The sequence below is a fragment of the Prionailurus bengalensis genome, chromosome C1 (assembly GCF_016509475.1).
Source record: "Prionailurus bengalensis isolate Pbe53 chromosome C1, Fcat_Pben_1.1_paternal_pri, whole genome shotgun sequence".
NCBI classification, from domain to species: domain Eukaryota; kingdom Metazoa; phylum Chordata; class Mammalia; order Carnivora; family Felidae; genus Prionailurus; species Prionailurus bengalensis.
This window is the reverse complement of record NC_057345.1, coordinates 111,919,439-111,943,443: the sequence shown is the minus strand read 5'-3', so window position 1 is coordinate 111,943,443 and position 24,005 is coordinate 111,919,439. Positions and strand designations below refer to the sequence as shown.

The 24,005-nt window shown below is 51.6% G+C and overlaps 1 protein-coding gene and 1 long non-coding RNA gene across 4 annotated transcripts; one reads left to right on the top strand and one right to left on the bottom strand.

Annotated features, from left to right (window-relative positions):
• Positions 1 to 1,034: 1,034 nt before the first annotated feature.
• On the bottom strand, positions 1,035 to 3,393 carry LOC122481224. The gene is made up of 2 exons (XR_006296788.1): positions 2,825 to 3,393; positions 1,035 to 1,187 (listed from the first exon to the last, which is right to left on the bottom strand). It is a non-coding gene; the product is annotated as an uncharacterized LOC122481224 (long non-coding RNA).
• An 8,670-nt stretch (positions 3,394 to 12,063) lies between these two features.
• On the top strand, positions 12,064 to 22,808 carry PROC (protein C, inactivator of coagulation factors Va and VIIIa). 3 transcript variants are annotated; one of them, XM_043576473.1, is made up of 9 exons: positions 12,089 to 12,195; positions 13,358 to 13,444; positions 14,764 to 14,930; positions 16,174 to 16,198; positions 16,314 to 16,451; positions 16,632 to 16,766; positions 19,786 to 19,925; positions 20,860 to 20,977; positions 22,116 to 22,808. In XM_043576473.1, the coding sequence occupies exons 1-9, from the start codon at positions 12,150 to 12,152 to the stop codon at positions 22,691 to 22,693; spliced, it is 1,434 nt and encodes a 477-aa protein (XP_043432408.1). In that variant the 5' UTR covers positions 12,089 to 12,149; the 3' UTR covers positions 22,694 to 22,808. The 3 variants fall into 3 exon arrangements, with proteins under 3 accessions (XP_043432407.1, XP_043432406.1, XP_043432408.1); XM_043576472.1 differs by having other exon boundaries at positions 12,064 to 12,195; positions 13,354 to 13,444; positions 16,314 to 16,766; XM_043576471.1 differs by having other exon boundaries at positions 12,088 to 12,195; positions 16,314 to 16,766.
• Positions 22,809 to 24,005: the final 1,197 nt, after the last annotated feature.

The window sequence follows — 24,005 nt, the reverse complement described above, 5'->3', positions numbered from 1 at the left end:
AGTGTTGCAGTGGCAAGGAAAGATTGAGGAACTATTCCAGATTGAAGATGAAGGTGACAGGACTGCTATATGCCATGTGGGATTCTGAATGGGATCCTGGACTAGAAACGGGATGCTCATGGGACACTTGGCAAAATTCAAGTCAGATTAGTAGATGAATTCCTAGTATTAGATCACCATTAACCCCCTGGCTCTGGTCCTTCCACTGTGGTTAGATGAGACGTTAACATGAGGGCAGTCTGAGCAAAGGGTGCTATACTGGCAACTTTTTTTTGTAAGTCTAAATTTTCAAAATAGAAAAGACTGCATGCTGGTAGCCACTGTCAAGAGGGGACAGACTACAGGATTGCAAATAACTTCCAACTAAACTTCTGACATGATCAGTTGTCAGCACTGCCCACTGCTGGGAATGTTAAGTATTCTGAGGCTTCCTTCACTGGGGGGGTTGGGGGGGGTGGGGGGGTGGAATGCTGAGGGTGACCTGAGGAGGTTACCCTCCTCAGGTCACCCTCCTCAGGTGGGGGTGGGGGGGGGTGGGGGGGGGGGAGGATGGAGTGAGAGGAAGACAGAATGCATGAACTTGGTGGTGAGTACAGCACTGTTACATGTGTTCCGGACACCTTTTTGTAGGCTTGAAATGTTTTTATTTTTATTTTGAAATGTTTTTATTTTTTTTTAATGTAGTTTTATTTTCTTTTTGTTTATTTTGAGAGAGAGAGAAAGACCCCACTTGCTCAAGAGCCCTTGGTCAAGAGTAGGGGAGGGACAGAGAGAATCCCAAGCAGGCTCCCCTATCAGCACACAGCCCGACACAAGGGGCTTGATCTGAAAACGTGACATTTCTAAGCCAAAATTAAGAGCCGCGGCTTAACTGACTGAGCCACCCAGGTGCCCCAACTTGAAATGATTTTAAATAAAAAATTTAAATTAATACGTATGTGACAGAATTCAAACAGCACTTAGGTAGAGTGAAGAGCAAGTCCTTGTCCCCATTCCTCCCCTCCTCTCCCACCCCCAGGTAAATGCACGTCAGGTAGAAACAAACAGATATGTGTATTTATTGTTCAATAAATGGAAGTTGAGAGCTCTCTCTTAGGTCAAGGGCATCTAGGGGAGTCATGAAGACTGAGAGCCAGGAAGCCTCTGCCAACAGGTGAAGGAGGCCTTTTCTGCTGCTGTGCTTTGTGCTGAAAAAGAGAAAAGACAGCTATGTCTGGATACCATCAAACACGTCTTTCGTATTGCAGCTTGCACCCTATGAGTGAGTCATAAAATCAGTTTAGTGTTTCATGCTCGTTTTTATTTTTTAATTTATTATTTAAATGTTTATTTATTTTTGAGAGAGAAAGAGAGAAAGCAGGGGAGGGGCAGAGAGAGAGAGAGGGAGACAGGAGACAATCCCAAGCAGGCTTTGCTGTCAGCACAGAGCCTGATGTGGGGCTTGAACCTGCCAACAGCATGATCATGACCTGAGCCGAAATCAAGAGTTGGACACTTGGCTGACTGCGCCACCCAGGCACCCCATGATGATCGTCATTTGTAAAAAAAACAGAAGAGAGGAACAGACGATGGTAGGAGTAATCACCTGTAATAGGTGAAACTTAACCTTTTTGTGAAACTTTGCTGCAATGTAAAATGTATTTCTTACTGAGGACGGAGGTTTAAAAAAAAAAAAAAAAATTGCAAAACACTGCCTTAAGCCACAACTGGCCTAAAGCCAGAACCTGGATCACCAAGACAGTCAGCCGCAGGCTGAAGGTGATGGGGCTTGTCAGAGTTCCTGGGAGCAACAAGGCAATAAATGTGCAGGCCTGACTTCCCTGAAACTTTGTGTAAGGACTAAGCTGGTTAATGGGTAACCAGGAGCACAAGGCTTAGCTCCAAGCAAGCGTGTGGTCCCAGGGGACCCCATCACACCACATAGGGTAGAGCTCTGAAAGACTGTACAGAAGAATCCTGGGTCCCCAGGCTGCAGGGAGGAGGCCCCTGCCCCAGGGCACAGCAAGTTCAGCGAGGACAGAAGGTGGCCTGAGGCCAGTGAAAGGCTCTCCTGCTGGGTGGACAAACACTGGGGTAAGGCTTAGAGGGCTGGAATGGCTCCCCAGGGTGGGAATCCCCCACCCCCGCCCCAGAATGTGCTCTCAAAGGACAGTGTTGCCTTAATTAACAGCCAGGGCCTTGAGCACCCCTGGAATGTGGACCGCAAGCGTGTAAAGGTAGACCTAGTAAACACTTAAGGCTTTGGGGGCCATACAGTCTGTCATAATTGCCCAGTACCAATGTCCTGAAAGCAGTCATGGACAGATGTAACACATGAGCGTTGCTGTTCCAGTACAACTTTTCATGGACGCTGAAATTTGACATTTGAATTTTATATAATTTTCACTTGTTACAAAATACTAATCTGGTGGTATTTTTCAACAATAACAAAATGTACAATCCATTCTTGGTTCCTGAGCTGAACGAGAACAAGGCAGGCCAGATTTGGCCGGCAGGCCAAAGGTGGCGAACCCTTGCTTTGGACATTGCCCTTCCTCCCTTCCCTCTCTCCCTCCTTTCCTCCTTCCCTCCACCCTTTCCCCCTCCTTCCTCCTCCCCATCCTCTTCTCCTCCCTTCCCCTCCCTCCCTCTCCCCCCTTCCCCTCCCGCCACCTTCCTCCCCCCTCCCTCCCTCCCTCCCCGCCGCCCTCCTCCCCCCTCCCTCCCTCCCTCCCTCCCCGCCGCCCTACTTCCCGCCTCCTCTCTACCTCCCTCCCCTCCCCGCCCCCGCCCTGCGGCCCTCACCCCGGCCCAGACGCGGCGCGGTCAGGGGGCGCTGACTCACCGGCTGACTCAGCGGGAGGGCGGCGGGGCCCCGGGCTTGCTGGCGACGAGGTCGGCGGCCGCGCTGGCGACGGGAGAGGACGCCCCGCCGCAGGACGGCCCTTCCGGCTTTGGCTTCCGACCCGCGCGGAGCCCGGCAAAGGATGGCCCGAGGGACCCGGGGCGCCGGGGGATGGCAGGGCGGGGAGGGAGACCCTGCCGCGCGAGTCCGTTCGGGCCGCCCTCCCGCCCGGAGAGGCCAGCGTGCCGCGCTCCTCCGCTCCTCCCACGCCCGCGACCCAAGGTCCGGCCCCGCCGCCTCCAGGCAGCCTTCCCAGAGGGCCTCTTTGGGGCCGAGTTACCTGGGCCACCTCCGTCCTGGCACCTTCGGCCTGGCTCTCGGCCGGCCTGTTATGGGTCTGGCTTCCTCGCCACTGTGAGCCTCTTGGGGATGGCGGCCGGGTCTTGGTAGGCTCTGCATCCCTAGCGTTAAACGGAACTCAGGCGAGGAGGAGGTGGGATGTGTGTTCTCGTGAGCAGTTTTAGAGAGCCACGTTGGGGCCCAGCCGTACCAGACTCCTCAACCCGTGATAATCTGTAAAAAATAATTATACGTGTGTATGTATTACTTTAACATAGAAATATGAAAAATAGCTTATTTGAAATCATTTATTAGAATCATAAATATGAAATATGAAAAATCGGTATTTACTGGAAATGATATATCCTATATTACTTACTTTTGTTACATAAATGCTATTATTTAGACAGAACAATAGGATTATTAATGGCAATTAATAGTAGTAGGACTACTTTGTGAGAGATACAAAAATAGTTATATAATGTTTTTATTCTCTGATACAGCAATTTATTTTAACTCATTATTGGATACTTAAAATTTGTATTAAGATACATACATGTAAAAGGCTGCATATGGTACGATTCCAGGGCATTCTTCTATGATAATTTATAAAAGGCAGAAGTATGGAGACAGTAAAAAACGCCTGCCAGGAGTTGGGGGTGGGGTGGGGGGCGGGGCAGGGAGAAATAGATGAAGCAGAGATGATTTTCAGGCAGTGGAAATACCATGTGTGATACTATAACGATGGACACATGTCATTATGCATTTGTCCAAACCCCTAGAATGTACCACATCAAGAGGAAACACAAATGTAAACTAAGGACTTTGGCTGATTATGATGTGTTAAGGTAGGTTCGTTAGTTTAACAAATGTACACTCTGGTGGAGATGGTGATGGGGGGGCAGGAAGGCTATGCAGTGGGGGTGGAGAGTTGGGGGGGGTATATGGGAAATCTCTGTACTTTCCCTTCAATTTTGCTATGAACCTAAAACTACTCGACAAAAATAAAGTATTAAAAAAAAAAAGATACATGCATGTAAGACTTTTTAAGAGGAGAATGTAAGTACAGTAGGACTAATTAAACATATTACCAATATTTAACTAAAAATAGCAATGATATTTCTGTCCTATGATGCAGTGGATATTTCTACCTCTTTCTGTTTTCTTGCGGCAGCCTTTAGGAAACCCTTCTTTTATGTAGTGGTCTAACTAGGTATGGCCAAACATCATATGCTTTGACTTGTAGTGCTGCATTTATTAAGCCCACGTTACACTAATGCGTGCTGTCAGTCCAGTGTGATGGCATCAAGGTACCGATCCTCTCAACGAAATTATTTGAGCATGGAATACTTTAGATCTTACTAACAACAGCAGGTTTTTAGACTTATAGGGATTAGCTTCCAGCTCTCCAAAAATGCCCATCCTCTTTGTATCTGTAGGCTGGTTTCGTAGACCAGCTGTTCTGTCAGCCCCTTTGCATCAATAAATTCAACACCTAAAGTTGCATCCTTTTTAAACATTTTGAAGCACCCTGCATGTCATACAATTACAAAATGTAATTTTGTAATCTCTCTCTCCTTCTCTGTGTGTGAAAATGGTTTTAAAGCAGAGATATTTGAGCTTATGATATTAAAGTTGGATTACAAATTCCAGTCTTAGTAAAGAAGTGAGAAAGTCCTGTTTAAATTGGTTGTCCTCTTCCAGTGACATTTTGTTTTACTTCCCCAAAACTGAGTCATTTTTTATTACATGAGTTTTTGTTATTTCCTACACAGAACATTGAACACCTCAGGTGTTGTCAGTTCATCCTTTTTCAGGATCCTTCTGGCCTCTTCAAAGATCATCAGTTTTGGAAAGAACCATTTGTAAATTTCCACTTGAATGCAATCCTTTTCTCCATTCTCATTCTCAATATGTTTTCAAATTAGAGGACATTCTTCTTGTCCTACACTTTGAAAATATGATTTGATGGTAGCCTAACTTTTTAAGATCTCTTCCATGACTGGCGGCGATGACAGCCCTCTCATAGGCACATATGTGTAAAGGAGACCGTCTCCTTCCACTTCTAGAACATCAAATAGCTCATTAAGTGCTTTTGCATATTTTGAAGAAACTGAGAAATAACCAAACCTTTCATTGGGAAAGCCTCAATATCACAGGAAGCAAACCACACTCCATTACCCATGTGTGCAGGACATTCGGCAGGTAAGACCTTTTCATTTTCTTTGGTAATGGTTCATAGCCTGAACAGAATTTGCAAAAATTGACATTCGCACCGTCTGTCAAATGTGCAGGGAAGCAGTGCTTCCTTTGTATATCATCAACATTTAAAATTTTTTTCCTGAAGTTTCATTAAAATCTTCCCGGAAATCAAAAAGACCATTTGAAACTCCACTTTTCAAATCAAAGTGCTTAAGAGGTAGGAGAACCTTTCTTTATTGCCATGGTTGGACTCAGTCCTCTGTATACTATGGAAAGCATGATTGTTGCCCTGTAAAGGGGCAACACATCTGTTATCAAAATTGTATCTGTGGTTCACCCACAGGATATTTCAGGTACAGCCTCTGAATGAGGAAATGTAACTTTACTCGGTGTCATAGAACAATCAAAGGAGCAATATATTCATTCATATGGTACGCCCATGCTAATTCAGCAGCCACTATTTTTTTTTTTTTTAATTTGAGGGGGAGAGGGGGCAGAGGGAGAGAAAGAGAGAATCCCAAGCAGGCTCCACACTCAGCTTGGAGCCTGATCCAGGGCTCCATCCCACAACCCTGGGATCATGACCTAAGCTGAAACCACGAGTTGGATGCTCAACCGACTGAGCCACCCAGGTGCCCCAAGCAGCCACTATTTTCAATTGAGAATTGAGGTCTTTGGGGGAGACCAAAAAAAAAAAAACCCAAAAAACCTCTTTTGATTAATTTAGAATTACTTGCCTGTTTCCTTGAGGACCTGTGAGAATCATCTTTTACATTCCTTTGTCCACCATGCTCACTCCCAAATTCTTCTCTCCATTTGGTGCAGTATGCCCTTTTTGATGATTTACCTCCCTTATCCAGCTGCCATTAAAATAACACAATCTCTTAGCTTTCCAAATAACCGTGGCGTCTGGTTCATGCTGGCATTGATATTGTAATCATTCTCATTTTCATTATCTGAACTCTTAAAAAAAAATATGGTCACGATATTCACCACGTCAAGATCAAACTAGCACTGTCTAGATACACAGCATGATAGTTAACTCACAGGCAGAGCAGATGTCTGTGCTCCCAGTTACAGTGCACTTAGGTCATCACCAGGGTGGTGTGATAATAGGTGATGCGTGATCATTAACCGCAGGTCGCAGAGGTCACGGTTGTCCTCGTCAGCAGCAGATACTGGGGGAGTCCTGGGTCCATTTGGTACAACAACCAGTATCACCTTCAGCCCCTCTTTTTTGTGGTCACCTTTGCATTTTGTACCTTTTCCCTAACCTTCTGTATCTGTCACTGAAAACTGGGACTTTTCTCATCCCAGGGAAGAGTTTACCAGATGTAGGACTTCTGGTGCTAAAATCGGGACAGTCCCAGACAAACTGGGATGGCTGGTCACCCCAGCACATGCTTGTCGAATCAGGAAATAAGTCTAAGATAAATACTGTATGATCTCACTTACATGTAGAATCTAAAAAAACTGAACTCAAAGATTAAAAAAACAGATTATTGGTTACCAGAGGTGGGGGTGAGGGGTACAGTGGTCAAATGGTACAAACTTCCAGCTATAAATAAGTTCTGGGGATGTAATGTGCAACATGGTAACCATAGCTAATCATTCTGTATTGTATTTATGAAAGTCACGAAGGCAGTAGGTTTAAAAAATTCTCATCACAAGAAAAAAAATTATATCCATGTGAGGTGATGGACGTCAACTAAACTTACTGTGGTGATCATTTTGCAATGTATACATATATTAAATCATATTGTATGCCTTTAATATAATGTTATATGTTAGTTTTATCTCAATAAAACTGAACAAAGTCTCAATAAAAAAAATCAATTGTATTTCTATATGCTAGTAGCACACAGTTTTAAATTCAAATATGTAAAATGCCATTTATGATAGCATTTTTAAAAACACAAAATAAGTAGTGATAAATTTAACAAAATATGTTCAGGGTCTATATGCTAAAAGCTACCAAACACTGGTGAGAGAAATTAACAAAGACCTAAGTAAATGGGGACAAATACGACACTAATAGATCAGAAGACCATTCTTAAGATGTCTGTTCTCCCCGGATTGTTCTATAGAATCAACTCAATCCATTCAAAATCCCAGCAAGCTATTTTTTTTAATTATTTTTTTTAATGCTTAGCATCATTAGTGATCGGGGAAATGAAATGAAATACTACCACACACCAGTAGAATGACTAAAAATAACAAAATTAAACCAAAAGCTGACCACGCCAAGTTCTGGGAAGGATGCAGAACAACTAGAACACTCATATTTTGCTTGTGGGAACACGAAATGGTATGGCCACTTTATTTAACAGTATTTTTTAAATGTATTTATTTATTCTTGAGAGAGATGGGAGGGAGGGGCAGAGGGAGAGAGAGAGAGAAAATCCCAAGCAGGCTCTGTGGAGCCCAACGCGGGGCTTGAACTCACAAACTAGGAGATCCTGACCTGAGCGGAAATCAAGAGTCAAACGTAACCAACTGAGCCGCCCAGGTGCTCCTGTTTTTGTTTTTTAGTAAAAGTAAACATGTACTTACACATAACTCAGCGGTCCCATTTATACATATTTGCCCAAGAAAAATGCAAACAACTCAGCAGTCCCATTTATACATATTTGCCCAAGAAAAATGCAAACATAGCCACACTAAGTCCTCTACATGAATGTTCTAGAAGTTTTATTAATAATAGCTAAGAACTCACTAAGGAATCTACTCCTGAAATCATTGTTGCACTATATGCTAACGAATTTGGATGTAAATTAAGAAAAATAAATAATAGCCAAGAAGTGGTGAATGGGTAACCAACTGTGGTATATCCATATAATGGAAACTACTCAGCTACAGAAACTAGTGATACCCATATCCACATGGAAGAGTCTCAAAAGCTTTATTTTATGTTGAGTGATAGAAGCCAGTCGTAAAGTCTACATACTGTAGGACTCCATTTATATGCCATTCTAGAAAAAACAACAGAGTCCAGATCAGGGTTTGCCAGAGGCTGCTGGTGGGGCACAGGGGAATTTTCAGGGTGACAGAAATGTCCCATATCATAATTGTGGTGGTTACACTATTACATACATTTGTCAAAACAAACAGAACGGGGGTGCCTGGGAGGTTCAGTCGGTTAAGCGACCGACTTCGGCTCAGGTCATGATCTTGCGATTCGTGAGGTCAAGGCCTTTGCCGGGATCTGTGCAGACAGCTCAGAGCCTGGAGCCTGCTTCGGATTCTGTGTCTCCCCATCTCCTTGCCCCTTCCCCACTTGCACTGTCTCTCTCTCAAAAATAAATAAATGTTTAAAAAAATTATAAAAAGCTAACTTTATTGTATGAAAATTATTCCTCAAACTTTTTTTTTTTTTTTTAAAGAATCTGTGAGTCATTGTGCCATTGACATCAGGCTGCATCCGTCCATCTCCACTTGTTAAAGGGGAGCTCCCCAGGGCCTGTCCAGTTTCTCTCTTCCCTGCCTGACCTGGGCTGAGCCCTGAGCAGCTCCAAGGTTTTCCTGCAGGAGGGAAGGGATAAGACGCCAGGGAGCTGGCTGAGAGCCTGCAGCAGCCCCATGAGCCTCCATCCCGCCCCTCTGGTCAGGAGGGGTAGCTCAGGTTGGGTTCTGCCACCCATGCAGGTCAGAGAGTCAGAGCCAGTGCTCTGGAAGAGTACACCCCAGCCCCGGGGAGATTGGGGCCTCTGGATGCTCTGAGCCCATCGCTGCTGAGCTGCCCCACACAGGGCAGCTGTCCCTGCCTCTCCCTGTCCTGCCTCTCCTGCCCCACCTCCTGCACACCTTCACAGGCACTTATCAACAGGGACACCCACTTTCCCCAGGGTTCTGATCCTCACAAGCTTCACGTGACACCTTGTGACACCTTGCTGTCTCTCTAGGATACTGGGGGGAGCCAAGAGAGGACATTGGTGTTGACTGATCACCAAAGTCTCTGTCCACCTTGTAGAAAATATTTAATTCAATCCTCATACCAACCACCTGAGGTGCACACTAGTCTTGGCCTCATTTTACGGATGTGGAAATTGAGGCTGAGGGAGCCAAGATGAAGTTTAAAGCCGTATGCGCCTGACCCCGAGGATGACCATGCTGGAGGCCATCTCATGGTTTTGCGCCACCCCACCCCCATCCCGCCCCGCCCCGCCCCGCCCCACACACCTTTGCTTCTCCTGTCTCTGCCTGTGTCCTCACAAATGCAGCGAATACCCTGCCAACGGAGGTCCTTCCTCGCTCTCTGATTCACGGCTGTGATGCTGTGGCATCTGGAGTCAGCCTGACTTCGGGCCAACAGGAGTGACTCACACCTGGGAAGGAACACCCCGTTGGCGACAAGGCAAATCGGCAGTGCCCCCCAAGCCAGGCCAGGCGGCCCCTTGGAACAGCGGCCTGGACCCTCCCTCAGGACCAGAGGAGCGGCCCGGATGGAAACCGGTTTCCTGGAGCACTGACCCCTGGCTTCGCGGCAGCACTCCTCAAGTGATGGCGGCCTTTCAGCCAGCACAACTCAGGGACTAGCTGATGGTGGGGACCCTCCTCCCTCCAGGGAGGTCGTCCGGGTCCCCTGCGCTGCCAGCCAGCGAGGAGCCCAGGAGGCAGGCTCCCCCACCGTGGTGCCCCAGCAGGCAGACAAGCGTGAAGCACCTCCTGCCCTTCTCTGGGCAGCCTTCGGGGCCTCCGCAGGTCCCTGCATCCTTCACTTGTCCCACCGCAGCTGCCTTGGCTCTCCCGGGAGCCAGGGCTTTGGGCCTCCGGGTGGGTGGGGCCGTGAGCACAGCAGGCAGGGGCCCTTATCCACGTTCAGGACCAGCGTGGGCGCCCTAGGTAGGCTTCACCCGGCAATGACCGTCTTCGCTAGCTAGCTGGGGCGGGGGGGGGGGGGGGGGGGGGGGGTACAAGTGGCAGGTGAGGAGTCTGGTGGGGCAGGGAAGGAGGGGGGGTCTCAGTGAACACCCACTGTGCCTGGCGCTGGGGGGCAGCAGGAAGCGGAGTGGAGGAAAGGCCAGCCTAGAACAGTGTGCACTTAGAAGGGCTACACCAGAGCAAGGACGGGGCGCGCTCCACCCTCTCATGTGGTCAAACATATGGTCTCCGTGCTTCCTGCTGAGTCCTGAGGACCGCGTGTCCCCTTCTCAAAGCAGCTGCCACAGACCCTCCCACATGGCCACTGGCTCTCCACTCCCACAGGTTCCCTTCCAAGTTCTACTCCCTCCTCCTCCTCCCCCTCCCTTCCACCCCTCCCCATGCCAGCACCTCCCCTGCTGTTTGTCTCCTTGCCCCCTCTCCCTCTCCTCCTGAGGGCCCTTCCTCCATTACCAGGGTCCTGCCAGTCCTGTGACCTCCAGCTGAATTCCCACCTCTTCCAGCAGCCTTCCCTGGCCACCCCAGCTTGTGCCGGTTTCCCCTCACCCCATTCTTTGCCTTCTCAAGTGGCTGTGTGGGCAGCATGAGGGCTTGTAGCCCCACAGCCCAGGCATGGTGCTGCACCCGCCTAGGTGGCCTCCCATGGTAGGATCCAGAGCTGCCCCAGTCAATTTAAGGGAAGTTAAGGAAAAAGGGGGTTTTCCTAGGAGAGGAGAGGACCCTCAAGAGCCTAAAGCCAGGATGTGCCCACTCAGGAGGTAGGGGCCTCGCCTTGCTGCTGCCTCAGCTTCCCGGGTGTCTAAGGTCTCCTGTCTCTGCCTCTCTCACTCATCTGTATCTTCCTCCTCCTCAGCTTCCTCTGCTTTAGGCCCAGACACGGACGCCCAGGCCAGTGCTCACAGTGGAACGAGAGTTCGGAGGCCCTACTCCTGGGACCGAGGTAGAGAATCTGATCGACCCCCGGGTCAGGTGACTTTCCTGTGCAGTCCCAGAGGTCAACGGGGGCAGGGTCACATGCCCCCTGCAGGGGCTCCAGCTTTGAGGGGTGTGGTCAAGTCCTCCGGTAGCCAGTTGGATATGGGAAAAATGGGTGCATGTCCCATATGGTGCATGCAGGGAAGCAAGATGCCTAATAAATGTTGGAAGGCTTAAGGACCAGCGCCAGGGCTCTTTCCCAGCATCCTAACAGCCTTTCTGGGACCCAGTCTGTTTTTCTCACTTGTTTACAAAAGCAGCCAAGAGGTGCCAGGAAGACCTGAGTCTACTCCAGGTCTGCCACTTAGCAGCTTGGTGAATTTGGGCAACGAATAAGAGATTTCTGAGTGTCCTCATCTGCAAAGGAGAGATTATAAGAGTAGCCATGTGCCATTGTAGGGGGCAGCTATAGGGGTGACTGGAGCTGAGGGTCTAGCCCAGTGCCTGGCACTCACGTGGTAGGGACCCTGAGAGGCTTATCTTTTCAGCACGAAAATTGGAAATTGGGATAGTGTATCACTATGTAATTGACAGTGTTTTTTTCCCCCTTTTATACTAGCACATAAAATAGGTGTATCTTACAGTTAATGGCATCCTAGATTTGGTGAAATATGGGATCATTACCAATTGCACTGGTCTGGGGAAAACTGCAATATATCTGGGTAAAAATGTCCCCATCTGCAACATAAGGACAAGGTCCCTCCTTTAGGCAGCCACTGTGAGGCCAAAATGAGACCACATCTGGAGACAGCTTGACAAGTGCTCCCTCCCTCCTGGTTGGCACCAATTGGTGGACAAAGGTGGGCTTTGGGCAAACCAGGCCATCCTGAGCTGGGAGCCTGTTTGTTTATCTGTGGAGGGGGTGGCCTCAGCACTGAGGGCCAAGCAAATATTTGCGGTTATGGATTAACTCGAGGTCCAGACTGTCATGGCGGCAGGACGGCGACCTTGCAATTTCTCCCTGGCCCACCCCAGTAAGTCCCCTTCGAGGCAGGTCTGTGAGGGGGGTGGAGGAGGGATGGGCAGATGTGAAGTCTGAATCCTCCAGCCAGGGTTCGAGAGGCTGGCTAGAGCTTGGGCTAATGGGAAATCAGGGCTCTGCCACAAGGCCGGCCTGGGTGCTTGCTGGCATTCCTCAGGCCTGGGTGCCACAGTTCCAAGGGGCCTTCTTCCCAGACTCTGAGGCAAGGAGAAGTCGTCAGAGGGCCTCCAGGGACGAAGGACATGTCAGGGGCAGCTTGGAGCCCAGGAGCTGTCCTCCCCCACCTCACCCCCACCTCTAAACCTAGGGAGTGGGGGAGGTTGCGGATGGGGCAGGCAGGCCTACCCCTGGGGCTTGGAGGCAGTGGAGGGCTCGCTCCTAGGTTTCCAGCTGGCAGGGCTACTTCTGGGGCTTTGTAGGGCAGCCGGTAGTTTGGGGCAGGGGCTAGGATTCTAGGCCTGGGGCTAGGTCCTAGCTCTGCTGTGTCCTGGCTGCGGGTTTTTAGTAAGCTACTTCACTTGTCTAAGCCGATATTTACTGAGCGTTTGCTGTATACAAACCCTGTCTTTAGAGCATTGTATTTAATTCTCACAGTAACCCCAATAAGGCAGAAATGACAGCTTTTCTAACCATTTTACAAATGAGGAAACTGAGACAAGGAGCAGTTAGGTATCCTGCCCAGTATTGCTGTCCCGGAGCTGGGATTTGCACCAAGTGGTCTGACTTGGTGGCCTGGCTTCTGAACCATGTACCAATTGCTGGGAAAACACCACGAATGTCCAATAAATGTTAGCCTGGCCATCAGATCAGCAACGGCACCACCCCCTAACCCTCACCAAAGAACAGGACAAGGAAGGGCAGAAACATTCTGGGCTCAGCTGCCGTGGCCCTTTTGTGCTGAGTCACCTTTGATCTTCCCCAGGACTCCATGCCCTTTCTTCCTTTTCTCTTCATCCCTCAGACTCTGTGGAAATGCTGTTACCTTAGCCCCACATAGGCAAGGACACTGAGGTGCCAGTGGTTCTCTGTCTAGGGAACAGGGACCCACCCCCCCCAGCCTCAGTCCTTGCATTCAGCTGCCATTTGGGGGGCCGGCCAGCAGGCAGAGCAGGGCTGGTGGGGCTTCTGGAAGCTCAGGAGTCCTCCTCAGACAGGTGTCAGCAACTTCAGAATGTGGCAACTCTCAAGCCTCTTCCTGTTGGTGACCATCTGGGGAACTTCCGCCACACCAGCTCCTCCTGGTAAGGCCACGCTACTCCCTCCCTGGGACCCTCCGGGTCTTCATAGGCCCTCTTGGGCCCCACAAGGCCCTCACACCGCACAGCATCTCCTCTGGGCCTCATGGGGAGGTGAGAGGCACACATGGGGAGGAAGTGACTGACAGTCCCCTGCAGGCCAGCTGTTGGAACCCAGCAGCTACTCCCTGGCAGGTGGAGGCTGCGGGGTGTGGGGGGGAGCTGTGACAGCAGACTACTGTTGTGACGCAGTTAGCCCTGGGGGTCATGCCCCAAAGCTCCTTCCTCCAGCCTGGGAGTAGACCACAGAGTCCCCCGGGGCCTTTCCCCTCCACCCAAGTACTTGCTCCCTCAACAGCCAAAGCCAGGCCTGGCCACCACCCCACCCAGCTGCAGGGCGGCCTCTCCTCCAAGGCAGTGACCTGAGAGGTGACAGCCCTGCCCCACCCCTCCTTCAGCCCCCACAGCCAACAGGAGGAAACCAGGGCACCTCCTGAGGCCTGAGAGGGAATGAGTTGCCAGTGTCGCCCTCGCCCCAGGCACACCAGCTACTGTTGGCATTTGTGCCTGTTCTTGAGCTGCTCATCTGCCTGGGTCGGGGGGTGGGGGGTGGGGTTCACTCCCACCTGTGGTCCACTTGGCTTCTCTATCCAGACTCTGATGCCTTCCTTTCCTAGCCTTTGCATCAGCCCCTCCAGCCTCTCTTCCTCACTTCCCTGACCTGGTCCTTCCATCCCAGCTGTCCCCAACAGACACCTCTCAGAGCTCTGGAGACAGGTCTGCAGTCCTCCAGTGGTGCCTGCCTGAGGGGAAGGCTGGGAAGTGCTCCTCCCTGCTAGGGAGGTCAAGGAGGAGCGGGGAGGGAGGAGGGACAGCATCAACACAGGGTTGCACAGGGGTACTCAGAGAGCAATGCCACCGACTGAACTTTGCAGTCTTGGTAATAACAGCAGCATGTAGCACTGGGTGCTCAGTTCTGTGTCAGGCCCTGTGCCATCTGACACCATTATTCCTCATGTTTGCATGAATAAACTGAGGGTTAGAGAGGCAAAGCCACCCGCTCAAGGTCACACATGGAGCTCAGGCTGGGTCCCAAGGGAGGGCTGCCTGGCTCAGCACACGAGTGGCCAAGTCCTCTGTCCTCCAAGGCCGGCCATCTGCTGCCTGTGGAGGAAGAGGGCAGAGGAGAAGGGGTCTTAAGTCTGGAGGGTCCGAGACAAAACCCCTCCTGGCTTCACTGGGCTCCCTGCAGTGCAGCCCCTACCCCAGCACCCACCCACCTCTGGCCCCTCCACCAAAGTGAGCTCCCCCTCCTCCCAAACCAGACTCAGTGTTCTCCAGCAGAGAGCTCTCCCACCGGGTGCTGCGGATCCGCAAGCGAGCCAACACTTTCCTGGAGGAGCTCCGGGCCGGCAGCCTGGAGCGGGAGTGCGTGGAGGAGATCTGTGACTTGGAGGAGGCCCAGGAGATTTTCCAAAATGTGGATGACACAGTAAGGCTGCAGCGCTGGCTGAATAGGGCGGGTAGGCTGGTGGCCAGCGGGGGCCTGCAGTATGAGCAAGCTGGGGCTCCACTGCTGAGGCCCTCTTGGGAGTCGGGGAAGCCTTAGGCTGGGACAACAGTCCCACTGCAGGAAGTTCAGCCCGCTCTCTGGCCACTCGCCACTGGCCACTACTGCCTCGCCTGTTCTCTGTGGCCAAAATGCCACCTTCTCTGCTTCCAGCCACGCACCTGCCCATCAGGGTGTCTGTTCTGATGTCTGTTCACATGCACTTGCTCTGTGCCTCAGTTCAAATTCTCAAGGGGCTAAATCTGATTGCTCAGGGGATCTGAGGGAAGAGCCCATGTCCTCTCTGGCTCCCAGGGCTCTGTGGTGGCCCTAAGGTAGAAGGATGGATTGGTAAGAGAGGTGGCTCTCTGATACAGGACTCAGACCCTCCATCCCCAACGGCCTACTTGAACTACTAGGACAAAGAGTTGTGCTGCCACCAGGGGGCCCCTTCTGAGCTGTCTGTAGGGCCTTCCCAGGCTGAGGGGGAGCTCTGGTCTGCCCCTTTGGCTGCTACCTCATGGCCTAGATCCCCACGGCCTCTTTTCCCAAATGGCTTCCTCGGCTGACGCCCAAAGGACTCTCTGCAGCCACCATCTGAGCAGATCACATCCCTCCCATGGCTCTCCCACCTCACCCTAAGATCTCCCAGGCCCCACAGAGCACAGCCACTGCTGCAGGGGCCTGCTGGTGTTAAGCATCCTGCAGTGGATCTCAGGTGTGGTGGCCCCAGACCAGCAGCAGGGACTTGGTTAGACCAGCAGACCTTCCGAACCAGCAATCAGCATCTAACCCAGAAGGTCTCAACTTTGAGAAGCTGGCTTAGGGAAAGGCCATGAGCATGAGAAGTCCAGAAAAGCCTAAAGGAGTGATGGGGGCAGGAAGGAGGCTGAGCAGCCTGCTGAGGGATTTGGGGTCCCTTCCCCTACAGAGGCTGTTGTGGTAGCAGACAGTCCAGAGAGCAGGCTTCCAGACGCAAAGGGGGTAGGGTGGGGTGAATGGGAGGTGGGGTGGAGATGGCAAAGGAGGTGCAGGCAAGGAGGAGTGTGGCCCTACCCTGGCTGGCCACCGGCCCGACAAGCCTTTCCCTCCCCTGCCCCACCTGGGTGGAACCCGGGAGGGGACCCGCGGGCTCCCCAGGCACACACGGGCTGACGGCCCCTCATGCTGCTCCTTCTCTCCACAGCTGGCCTTCTGGGCCAAGTACATCGGTGAGTGCGCTCTCCATCCCAGGCCGCTGTGCCCGTGCCCCCTCGGGTTCTTTGGGCCGCAGGAGGGACGGGGACGGGCTGGTGGCACCAGTGACACCCCTTCGCCGTGTCGCAGACGAGGACCAGTGCGCAGCCCCACCCCCTGATCACCCGTGCGACAGCCCGTGTTGCGGGCACGGCAATTGCATCGACGGCATCAGCGCCTTCCGCTGTGACTGCGACCCGGGCTGGGAGGGCCGCTTCTGCCTATACGGTGAGAGGGCCGGCCGCGGTAGGGGGCGGGGAGGCGGGGAGGGGGTATGGGCGAGCTGTCGGGCCCCGCGGGGCGGGGAGAGGGTGGGGGCGGGAAAAGGGAGGGGGCCCCGGCGGAGCGGGGGGGCCGGTCGCGCCGCGCCACCGTGCCCTCCCGGCGCCCCCTCCCTTGTCCGCGCAGAGGTGAGCTTCTCCAACTGCTCGCTGGACAACGGCGGCTGCGCGCACTACTGCTTGGAGGAGGAGGGCGGGCGCCGCTGCAGCTGCGCGCCGGGCTACAAGCTGGGGGACGACCACCTGCAGTGCGAGCCCACGGGTGAGCCCCCCAAACCGGGGAGGGGGCGGCCCGGGGAGGCTTCGGGGGAGCCAGCGAGGAAATGAGCCACCCCTGCTCCGGGTGCTCGGTCCTGGGGTCCGTCCCAGATTTGGGGGGGTGCCCCCACCTGCTCTTTTCCTCACTTACCTGCCTCCCTCCAGGTACCCCTGCTCACCTTGGGGACAATTTCCTGGAGGAGCATGAGCCCATAAGTCACTCATCTCCCAAACTGTGAGCGGATGTAGGCGGCCAGGCCTCTGGCATCTTCCTCCACTACTCCTGCTAGCTTTATTTTCTTTTTCTTCCTTCCTTCCTTCCTTCCTTCCTTTCTTTTTTTTTCTTTTTCTTTCTTTCTTTCTTTCTTTCTTTCTTTCTTTCTTTTAATTTATTTTTTTAATTTACATCCACGTTACTTAGCATATAGTGCAACAATGATTTCAGGTAGTGCAACAATGATTTCAGGAGTAGATTCCTTAATGCCCCTTACCCATTTAGCCCATCCCCCTTCCCACAACCCCTCCAGTAACCCTCTGTTCTCCATATTTAAGAGTCTCTTATGTTTTGTCTCCCTCCCTCTTTTTATATTATTTTCGCTTCCCTTCCCTTATGTTCATCTGTTTTGTATCTTAAAGTCCTCATAGAGTGAAGTCATATATTTGTCTTTCTCTGACTTATTTCGCTTAGCATAATACCCTCTAATTCCATCCATGTTGTTGCAAATGGCAAGATTTCATTCTTTTTGATTGTTGAGTAATTCTCCTTTGTGTATATATACCACATCTTCTTTATCCATTCATCCATTGATGGATATTTGGACTCTTTCCATACTTTGGCTATTGTCAATAGCGCTGCTATAAACATTGGGGTGCATGTGCCGCTTCAAAACAGCACTCCTGTATCCCTAGGATAAATACCTAGTAGTGCAATGGCTGCGTCATAGGGTAGTTCTAATTTTTTGAGGAACCTCCATACTGTTTTCCAGAGTGGCTGCACCAGTTTGCATTCCCACCAGAAGTGCAAAAGAGTTCCCCTTTCTCCACATCCTCACGAACATCTGTCGTTTCCTGAGTTGTTAATGTTAGCATTCTGACAGGTGTGAGGTGGTAACTCATTGTGGTTTTGATTTGTATTTCCCTGATGATGAGTGATGTTGAGCATGTTTTCATGCGTCGGCTGGCCATCTGGATGTCTTCTTTGGAGAAGTGTCTATTCATGTCTTTTGCCCATTTCTTCACTGGATTATTTGTTTTTTGAGTGTTGGGTTTGATAAATTCTTTATAGATTTTTGGATACTAACCCTTTATCTGATATGTTGTTTGCAAATATCTTCTCCCATTCTGTCAGTTGCCTTTTAGTTTTGCTGATTATTTCCTTTACTGTGCAGAAGCTTTTTATTTTGATGAGGTCCCACTGGCTTTATTTTCTAAAGACACCTTGTCCAGTCTGGCATCCCATTTCCCCTTATACCTCTGGCTTCTCCTTCTTATACATTTTATCAACTTTGTATATGTACAAGGAAGTGAGAGTTTTACAACTGGTATAATGAATTCTAGCAGGTTGCTCCTCACCATGGGTCTTGTGTCATTCGACCTACAGTGCCCTAGGTGCACCCATATCTTCGGCCTCAGGGCACATTTCCTTAGTTATTTCTTTGATAATCTCCCTGCTGCTTTCTCTGTTCTCTCTTTTTGGACATCCTATTATTCAGGTCTTTTTCCTCTGGGTTGCTCTTTTCATTTTATTATCCTTCTATTTTCCATTTCTTTGACTTTGTGTTCTTTCAGGGAGTGTTCCACAACATTATATTCCAATCCATTTACTTAGAAGAAATGTCTCACTTTTTATTTTGAAATAGAGATTCACAGGAGCTTACAAGGAAATGCCTGGTGGACCTGGTGGCCTGTGGGTGTTCCTGTGAGGCCATTGGAAAGCCCAGGTCACCTGGCAGAATCCCTACTGCCCAGCCCCTCAGGTGTTTAGGCTATTTCCTGAGAGGAATCCCCCAGGTTCATGTTTTGGTGGGTCCAGCCTGCTGTCCAGCCCCCTGGAGTAGAGCAGGGAAGAGTCCAGCCCCCTGGAATGGAGCAGGGAAGCTGCAGATGTCTGGGTAACTCCCTCTGGTCAGTCTTGCACATCACTCTTTCTTGTGGCTCTGCACAGTCTCTGGTTCCCCCTGTGCAGAGAATACCCCTATGGACTTCTGCAGGCTTGGAGAAGAGAGTCAAGCCACTGGGGGGTTGGCACAGAGGTCTAAGGCTTTAGTAGTTTCCTTTCCAAACTCAGCATTTCTGTCTGCAGTCCTACCTATACTGTGTTATTCGGAAGCACTGAGGCAGGGGGCGGTGGTGTTTGGTAATAAAAGCAGTCAGCTCCTAGAATCCCCTATTACTGGCTGAGATTTTTGCTTTCTCAGATAGCCAAGTCAGCTACCATGTCTGGCTTCTGGAATTTTGTTGCTGCTGTCTCCATTCTCTGCCACTATGCAATCCCCCTGCTGATGGTTGCCCATTGCTCCTACAAGTCTAAATCTCTCAGCCTGGCATGCATGGTCCATCATGAGCAGACTCTGGCAGCCCTCCCAGCCCTCCATGCTCCATCACATGCTCTCTCCCCTTGGCAGAGGACCTCACGACTGTGCTCAGAGCTACTTTGGGGGCTCTCCAGGAACGCCCACCACTTCCTCCCCATAATCTCTTACCTGTGTTAAGAGCTTGGTGGCATCCCAGCATGAGACTTTACTTATGTATCTCAGGGATTACTCCCAGTGGCCCTGGGAATTCTGAGAAGTTTAACAACCTGACCAAGGACACACGGATGGGTAGTGATGCTGCTTGATCTGACTCTTGCCAGAGTCAAACAGAGGGGATTTTCAAGTTACTGTAACTGGGTCCCTAAGCATCACATATGCCTTTACCCTACAATGGGGCAAACTAGGCTGCAGGCAGGAAGTTGACAAAGGTGGGGGAGCAGTCTCAGGGAGCAGTACCCAGCAGGAGCTCACCAGCTTCCCCTACTTCAGTGAAGTTCCCCTGTGGGAGGCCAGGGAGGCGAATGGAGAAGAAGCGCAAGACTGTGAAACGTGACACAAGCCAAGCTGACCAAATAGATCCAAGGCTCGTCAATGGGAAGCTATCCGGATGGGGGGAGAGCCCCTGGCAGGTGAGAGGAAAAGCAGCCTCTTGGGTGAGGAATCACAGATCCCCTGCTGGGAGTTCCCCCACTCAGGATGCCCAGATGGGGAGGGGAAATGCTGCTTTTGCTTGGGGTGGGAGGCCGTGCTAATGGCGGAGCCATTTCAGGGAAAGCTGGGGGGAAAGCTGGAGGTACTTGATGGGGGATAGCAGCCAGGGCTGGATGGGCTGAGCACAGGGGCATGTGGTGGACGTACAGGAAGGCAAGCCATCATTTTACTAAAAAGCCAGAAAGATAATGCACTGCCAGTGGCATTTTAGGCGGAGGCCCAGGGTGTTTTGCTTGGAGAGGTGAGAGGTGGGAGAGGAGAGGTGAGAGAGGTGTTCTGCTTGGGAGAGAGGTGGGAGGGATGGTTGACCCTGAATACCGCTCCAGCCTCACCGTGGGTGCTAACACTTACTTGGTCCCAGGCATTGGATGGTACAGAAATCAATAAGCAGGGGATTGGCAGGCCTTGGGGAGCTCAAAGATTCTGGGAGGGTCAGGCTCCTAAACACAGCGACTCAATGGGACCAAAGCCAGGATGGCCAGTGGGACAGGACCTGATGGAACCCCAAGGGATCCCCGTTCAGGCTTGAAAGGCTCCTCAGGGGACTTGAGTCCCAGCCTGAGCCCCAAGGGTGAGTAGAAGTCTCTGGGTGCTGTGGAGAATAACTACAGCAACAGCATGGGCAAAGGTGGGGAGAGGCCCTACAACAGGCCAACTCTGTAAAACAGGCAGAAATAGAAAATGCCAGCAAAGGGCCGTGGGTCTGTGCCTGTGTGACCAGGGAACAGGAAAGATCCACTTTTGCAGCCAGCACCTCAGGCTTGAGAACCACGGCTGTGCTGCGCGCCATGGGCCCTGTCCTGGAGCTGTCAGGGGTAGTTGTGGTGATGTCACTGCCCACTCCCATTCCAGGTGATCCTGCTGGACTCAAAGAAGAAGCTGGCCTGCGGGGCGGTGCTCATCCACACGTCCTGGGTGCTGACAGCGGCCCACTGCATGGAGGACTCTAAGAAGCTCATGGTCAGGCTCGGTACGGACTGGGGCTGGGCAGGAGGGGCCTCGGAGGCCTCCAGGAGGGGTGGTGCCAGCAGCCTGGCCAGGTTTGGGGACCCTGATCCTCGGGGTGCTTGAACAAGAGGCTGCTTGAGCTCCACGGAAGGTGTCTGGGGAGAAGAGACCTCAGTGCTCCCCTGACCAAGCCACTCCCCTGGTGGGATTTGAGATGCAGTGACACCTGGTATATGGCAGGTGGGGATTCTCTTCAAATCTGGTGCCCAGGTGCTTACACACATGTGTTTGCAAAGTGAGGGGGGCGTCTCACACACACATACACACACACACATGCCTCTTCACTCCCACTCACATGGAGCAGGCTATGTGGACGTCCAGTGCTGTCGGGTACAGACACCCACAATGGATCTACATGGCCTGGCTCCAGGGCCATGCTTCACACAGACGGATAAGCTGATGGAGTTGAGTGGCAGAGACTCTGGCATCTGCCACAGCAAGGCAGCTGCAGTGGTCCCCAGGGCCCTGAGTCTGGGCCCCACTGTGTACCAGTTTCTGAAGGGGCTCTCCACTGTCCATGCGGAAAAAAGAAGGAAAAGCTGTATTGAGAATGACCAATTCACATTTCCTGCAATAATCTGCCACACAACCAATGGCCAGTGGCCTCCAGTGGCACTGGGCTTAGAATCTCCAACTCCCCTGCCCCTGCCCCTCCAGGAGCCATCAGACTTGCTGGGGAGGATCTTATCTGTGGTGTGTGATCCCAGCAGAGCCTGTGTCCTGTTGGTTCTTCCCTCTGGGTCTTGGGTCTTGCTGTTCTTGCCCTGTCAGCTCCCCCCCAGTTGCTTGTCGCTGCGTTGCTCTCAGGCCGGCAGAGCTGGCAGGAGAGGCGTGTCTCTGCACCACAGTAGCTCCACACACCCTTTGTGGCTCCTCTCTGTGTCCCTGGCCTCCCTGCTCACTGCCCATGGCTGCCAGGCCTCCCTGCCCCATCGAGTGAGGCCTCAATTCCAACCAGCCTTCCACCCCTTTAAGACGACACCTGGCAGGGATGTGAGATTTGTGGCGCCCATGGCAGTGCCTGGGATGCGTGACGTCCGCTCCAGCTGTGGACCCTGGTGCTGCCCCCAACCACTCCAACTGCCCCCCTTGCCCCATAGGGGAGTATGACCTGCGGCGCAGGGAGAAGTGGGAGTTGGACCTGGACATCAAGGAGGTCCTCATGCATCCCAACTACAGCAGAAGCACCTCAGACAATGACATCGCACTGCTCCGCCTGGCCCAGCCCGCCATCCTCTCACAGACCATCGTGCCCATCTGCCTCCCTGACAGTGGCCTTGCAGAGCGCGAGCTCACCCAGGCTGGCCAGGAGACGGTGGTGACTGGCTGGGGCCATCGCAGCGAGGCCAAGAGAAACCGCACCTTCATCCTCAACTTCATCAAGGTCCCCGTGGTCCCTCAAAATGAGTGCATCAATGCCATGCACAACATGATCTCTGAGAACATGCTGTGCGCGGGCATCCTTGGGGACTCACAGGATGCCTGTGAGGGTGACAGTGGGGGGCCTATGGTTGCATCCTTCCGCGGCACCTCGTTCCTGGTGGGCTTGGTGAGCTGGGGCGAGGGCTGTGGGCGCCTCCACAATTATGGTGTTTACACTAAAGTCAGCCGCTACCTTGACTGGATCCACAGCCACATTAGAGCTGAGGAGGCCTCGCTTGAGGGCCAGGTGCCTTAGCTTCCCTCAGGCTTGTGTCTGGAACCCAGAGGCCACTCGTGGAACGGGGTGGGTGGGGGGGCTGGATGGCTGAATGCAACAGTTGAGACATTAAAGGGGACATGTAACAAGCACACCAGCTATAGTTCTGTCTCTCTTTGCGTCCCTTTTCTGGGCTGTTCTGAAGGAAGTAACATTTGTGGAACATCTACTGCATGTCCCACACTTTATGAACACAGTCTTTTTCAGCTCTGTGGGCCGGGGAAGAGCTGAGCCAAATTTGGTGGGGTCCGAGGCTGATAACATTTGGGGGAGGAGCTCTCTTTATGAAAAAGAATAAAAAATATGACCATAAAACTGTGGGAGCCCCTCCCAGGGCCTTGGAAGGAGACTGCACAAAGCAGAGATCTAGAAGTCAGAGCTTTACAGTACACCCAACAATGAAGGTAGAGGTTTTAAGCTCATATTACAGAGGGGAAAACTGAAGTTTAGGAGGGGTTACATGGTGGAATCAGGATTCAGATCTAGGCCTGACTCCCAACCCCGCTGTGCCCCTGTGTGTTCTCCACTGTTCTTGGAGGGCAGCTGTGTTGAGCACTTGCTGGGTATGGAGGCCATTATCAGCCCAGTGGGGGAAGTAGCCAGAGACTCAGAAGGTGTTGGTTCAGCTCAGAATGAGCTCACAGCTGAGGAAGCTGTTTAAGAACAATTTCACAAAGGGGTGCCTGGGTGGCTCAGTTGGTTGAGTGTCTGGTTTTTGATTTCAATTCAGGTCATGATCCCGGGGTCGTGGGATCCATCCCTGTATCAGGCTCTGCACTGAGTGTGGAGCCTGCTTAAGATCCTCTCTCTCTCTCTCTCTCTCCCCCTCTGCCCCTCTACCCTACTTGTGTGCGTGCACTTTCTCTCCCTCAAAAAAAAAAAAAAATTCACATGAGCATGAATAGCAGTAAGTAGGCGGCTCTGTGTTGAGCCAGCCTTATAGGCATACCTGGATGAGACAGAGAAATAAGTAAGGATGTACTTGATAAAGAGGGACAGAGGTGAGACGAAGCTGAGACAATTGGCCTAAAGTCATACAACGAGTCTAACTCTTTGTGTAGCTGTGGCCAAGCTATTCTCTTCTCTGGGCATCAGTAAAATAAAGGGATTAAATGACAACATTAAATGGTTCTCAATCCTGGCTGTACGTTTGAGCCTCCTGGGGAATTTTTACAAACATCCAGTTGCCCCCTCAGGGATTCTGGTTTAACTGATTTAGAGTGGGGGACCCTGACATTGATAATTTAAAAACTCCCCAGCTTATTTAAAAGTGTAGCTGGGGTTGAAAGCC

What these genes read in the sequence shown, in the direction of transcription:
- PROC (XM_043576471.1), top strand. Translation starts at nt 12,150, where the DNA reads ATGGCGGCAGGACGGCGACCTTGCAATTTCTCCCTGGCCCACCCCA. An exon ending in TCCAAAATGTGGATGACACA is followed by an intron (nt 14,931 to 16,173) that starts GTAAGGCTGCAG and finishes TTCTCTCCACAG; the next exon opens with CTGGCCTTCTGGGCCAAGTA. An exon ending in CTTCTGGGCCAAGTACATCG is followed by an intron (nt 16,199 to 16,313) that starts GTGAGTGCGCTC and finishes GCCGTGTCGCAG; the next exon opens with ACGAGGACCAGTGCGCAGCC.